The following is a 5,000-nucleotide window of genomic DNA, read 5'->3' as shown; positions in this document are numbered from 1 at the left end:
AAACCCTCACAGCCAGTAATGTACGTGAGTGTGTGCTAACGTGTGCTAACGTAGTCCCATAAGACCAAGCACCTCTGTCAGCAGACAATGCAATTGAAGTTTAAAAACTATATTATCTCCTAAAGTGTGACACAACCACTTACAACCTTCGCTAGCTCCTTATAATTAATCTCCGCTGTTATCTTTTGCTGTGTCTTCAGTAGAGTTAGGTTGCAAACACGCTAGGTATGCTAGGCATTTCAATGCACATTTGGACCCAAATGGCCTGATGCTCAGCCCCAAACAGACTACATTATATTGTAATAACATATTAGCATGTTAGGCTTGCATTAGCTACTCTACCTAGCCATGTCACCGTATTTGCTATCCTAAAAGGTTGTTCGAAACCAACGGTCATGCCTTGTGAGACACCTGTCTATTGCGGAAACGAGGCAGCAACCTTCTGTTCGAACGGGACCCACTAGTCATTTCAATGCGCGTTTGGACCACATTGCCTGATGTACAGCCCCAAACAGACATACTGTATGTTGTCATGTATGTCTTGCGAGCATTGTGATATTGACTCAGAACGCAGATATTGAGTGTGTTTGTGCTAGCTAGCTAGATGGCCATCTGGGGTATTAGCCAACTTCACAAAAGCTGTTACTGCAGACATATTGGGAGAGATTCACATAAATTCTGATGTATCGACCAATTATGCGAGTTAGTCGTTCTATACAAACCCTGTTTAGACATATAACACGGATAACAAGCTATGTAGCAAATTTTTAAGCATGATAAAGTCAGCTAACCTTTTGTAAATAAGTCGGAATTGGAGATCTCAGTGTCATGACATATTCTCTTCATCTGCACTCAACTATTTTCTCTTTAGTTACGATAAAAGTCCAAAGTCATTTATATGGCTGGGGGTGGCATGCTATTTCTATTCGATTCAATTTCATATGCAATTGCATACTTAATGTCAGTTGCTCCATCTCATGTTAAGTGCATACCTAGCTGTTTGCTTTAGCTATGCATAACAATAACTATCCTAACAGATTACATTTTTTTATTTTATTTGTGGGTTAGATACATCACAAGGTTAACAACTGTGTAACATGGAGGAAAACAGTTTTGTCTTCCATTGTTACAGCTATGTGCAATGCATGCAGCCTTTTGAGAGAAATAAACCATGTGCAAGTGGGCTATATCGTAAATACATAGGTTCAAATTGTGCCTCTACGTCCATGTCATGTCACGTGTCTTTGTTATAATTGTATGGTAACAAGTGACATCAAAACTCAACTGTGTCGAGAGAGAGAGAGAGAGAGAGAGAGAGAGAGAGAGAGAGAGAGAGAGAGAGAGAGAGAGAGAGAGAGAGAGAGAGAATGTTGCTACATTTGGAAATTTGGTTAGCTGAGGTAGCATTAGACTGGAGGTGGGTGGGTAGATGGGGGCAAAGAAACCAGGAACTTCCTTTGGAATTAAATAAGGTGAAAGGTCAGGTTAGTTCAGACAGAGAGGGCTGTGACTGGCTAACTGAGCCACCAGTCAAATCTAGGCCTCACCTCACATACGCAATCATACAAACACACACACACACACACACACACACACACACACACACACACACAAACCCTTTATCTCACTTCACTACTCTCGCTCACACATAAACACACTCACACACACACACACACAAACACACACACACACACAAACACACACACACACTTGTGCAAATTTTCATGAGGGATTGGACATTCACAGGATCACATCATATTACTGCTAACTGTCACAAAAGAAGGGGGTGTTTATATATTTAAATGATTTTATTCTAAATAAAGAAGGACAGATTGGATTTCTTTTTTTATTATTATTTATTCCTGGGGGAGGCAAAGGAATGAAAAGGACAAGTGAAAAAAGGAGAGAAAGAGAGAAGGAGAGAACAAGTATCGAGGAGGATAAGAGCCTCTGGATCTGACCAAACTGACTGGAGATTAAAACAACAAGCAAATGAGAGGAAAGGAGAGGAGAGAGAGAGAGGGAGAGAGAGAACGAGCGAAAGAGAGAATGCTAAGGACAGCAAGGTTGTGTGCATTTTTTGTGTAAGCAAGGTGCCATGTTATTGTGTGCTAGATTATAGATTGAAAGCACAAAAGAGAGGTGAAAGAGAGAGAATCGACGTGTGAAGGACATAATAAGTATATACAGATTAGTGTTTACTAATATGAGCCTGTGTGTTAGTCTATGTCTGTTGTCATGAATAAGCATACCACTAGCACACTAGCATGACCTGCCTGTTAGTGTGTATATACAAGCCTATATAAAAGAGTCTGGATTGTGTGATATACATGTACAAAATAAACGTGTGGGTATATGTTTTCTTGTGAGGAAGAGTGTGTATGGTTGTACATGAGTGTGTGTGTGTGTTCAAGTGGGTCCTCTGTGTGTGTGCTTGCAAATGAAAATAATAATAACAACAATTAAACAAAATAAAACTTGTGGGTAAGTCACTTTCAGCTCGATCATATCTGGAAGGATTGCAGCTTTTAGTTACTGACGGAGAGATATAAAGACTGAAATAAAGAGGGACAGAGAAAGAGAGAGGGAGAGAGAGAGAGAGAGAGGGAGTTGAACAAAGGGTGCTACATCAAGTTGGAGCACAACAACACAACAAGGGTAGGAGCAGAGAGAGATAGAGAAAGAAATAAAGAAAGAGAAAGATGGATGGAGAGAGGGAGGAGGAGAGAGAGAGAGCGGCGCTATATGGTTCAACACGGTCTTTACCTTTTTGATCCACTTCTATTCAAGCGTCGGAATAAAGGAGCGAGTAAACGGAGAGAGAGATAGGGAGAGAAAGAGAGATAGATTGAAAGGAAAGAATTTATGAAACACAGAGGTAGATTGAGAAAGAGAAAGAATATGAAGGAAAGAGAGAGAGAAAAAGAGAAAGAGAGAGAGAGTGAAAGAGAGATGCAGGGGGAAAAAAAGACAGATTAGCCATTGCACAGCAGACTCCCAGGTTTTCTTTTGTTTTTCAAAAAAAGGTCAAGTTGTGACAGAAAATTGGTTTCATGGTTACAAATAGGAGCGTAGATATGGACAATCTATGGAGAGAAAGAACGAGAGAGAGCGAGAAAGAGGGGTGGGGAATGGGACTGAGAGAACAGAGAAAGAGAGAGAGCAGAAAGAGAGATATAGAAAGACTGAAGAGAATGAGAGGAAAGAGAGAGAGAAAGAGAGAGAGAGAAAGAGATTGAACAGATGAGGAATGGGAGGTGGGGAGGGTGGGACTAACTACGTAAACCTTATTGTGCCCCGCCCCTTCATTCAAAAGCCACACCCCTCCTGTCCTACACATTGGCCCAAATATTCAACAAATTAATCAATTAATTAATCAATAAGAAAAAGTGAAGAATCGTTTCACTTGGTCAATCAGTGAATTAAACATTATTGCCCTCCGTCGCCGTGTGGACTCTTGCCACTCCTCCACTCCCTCCCTCCCTCCATCCCTCACTCCATCCATCCGCTCTTCCATCAGGTGTCATCACGTCAATCCGTCTATCCTCCTGGGTCCTGCAGGGAGGGAAAACTGTCTATCCTGCGTTGGCTATTGAAAAGAAGATCATTAGAGGAGCGCTTTTGTGCATGTGTCTGCAAGTGAAGAGAAAGAGTGAGAGAGATGGAAAGATGGAGGGAGGAAAAGAAAGAGGGAGGGAGGAAGGGAAGGAGGCAACCACACACATTCATCGCTATTTTCATCCTTTCATCCATTTTGACTGTTTGCTCCTTCTCATTAGCTAAATTAGGTATTCGAAACAGAACAGAACAGAAAACGAAAACGAAATACAAATGAACGAAAAACTAACAAAAGGACAAACAAACAAAAAAACATTCACTGCAGTTGTTTTTCCCTTATTCACTGACGTCTGAACTGGTTTGGACTAAATTAGTCACTGAGCTGCAGGTCTACTATGTGAAGCCTCTGAGGACCAAGGTGATCCTGAAACAACAGGCCGCCGCCATTCTACATTTACCTGATGTCAAATCAAGCTTTGTGGGTGAAAGAAAGAAACAATTCATTCATTTAATGTAGTTCTGTGATGTCCTAAGACATGCGGTTATTTCTAGTCTCAACAGACACAGACATAGACTAACACACATGGTCTCTTAATTTGACTTACTATAAAAGACCATTAAAAAGCTGCAGCTCATTCAACATGCTGCTGCTGCTAGAGTTGTATTCAGGATCAATATAACAGAGCACATTACTTCAGTTCTAAAATATTTTCACTGGCTTCTAGTTTGTAACAGAATAGATTTTAAAGTACTGCTACTAGTCTATAAATCACTGAATAGTTTAGGCTCAGAATACCTCTCTGATATGTTTAAAGAACATAAACCAAGTGGGGCTCTTAGATCCATGGACTCCATGGTCAGTTAGTAGAGTCAAAACCAAAACATGGCGAAGCAGCATTAAGCTGTATGCAAATAGAAACAAACTGATGTGCCCCACCCAAATGTAGCAGCGATTAAAATCTCGGTTTAAATCATTTCTCTTTCCATGTGCATGTCGATTGAAGCTCTAAAACTTGCACCCTATTCTCACTGCACTTTGATTCTGGAAGTAGACGTGTAGCCATTCCGACGGGGGAAGTGACGTCTCAGGCTTGCAGCCAAGCCCTATTGGCAGCCTATTCTTCACCTCTATTCCGGGCTAGGCTCTAATTTCGGGCCTTTCTCTAAAAAAAAGGCTACTATCGGACCTCAATTGCGGATTCTATTCAGTCTTTTGCTTTTGATTCTCTATTTGGTGTTCCGGAAGAGATAAAAACACAACAGCCAGGGGGCGACTTTCACTTTGTTTTTAATCTATTTATGCACTTTGTTACCTTTTTATTTTGTTATATATAATATAATCAATGAAACAATAAAAGTTATATATATATATATATATATATATATATATATAGTATAGTTATATATACAGTATTTACAACTTTAATTGTTCATTGATTGAT

The 5,000-nt window shown here is 40.3% G+C and overlaps 1 protein-coding gene across 1 annotated transcript in view; it reads right to left on the bottom strand.

Annotated features, from left to right (window-relative positions):
* LOC122130217 (adhesion G protein-coupled receptor L1-like) overlaps positions 1-5,000 on the bottom strand; it is a 51,878-nt gene that overhangs the window by 34,206 nt on the left and 12,672 nt on the right. The window contains exon 4 of the mRNA XM_042704878.1: positions 2,767-2,781. Coding sequence (XP_042560812.1) covers positions 2,767-2,781 — 15 coding nt within the window. The remainder of the gene's footprint in view (positions 1-2,766; positions 2,782-5,000) is intronic.

This window comes from Clupea harengus, unplaced genomic scaffold (genome assembly GCF_900700415.2).
Source record: "Clupea harengus unplaced genomic scaffold, Ch_v2.0.2, whole genome shotgun sequence".
NCBI classification, from domain to species: Eukaryota; Metazoa; Chordata; class Actinopteri; order Clupeiformes; family Clupeidae; genus Clupea; species Clupea harengus.
This window is presented reverse-complemented; position numbering and strand designations above follow the sequence as displayed.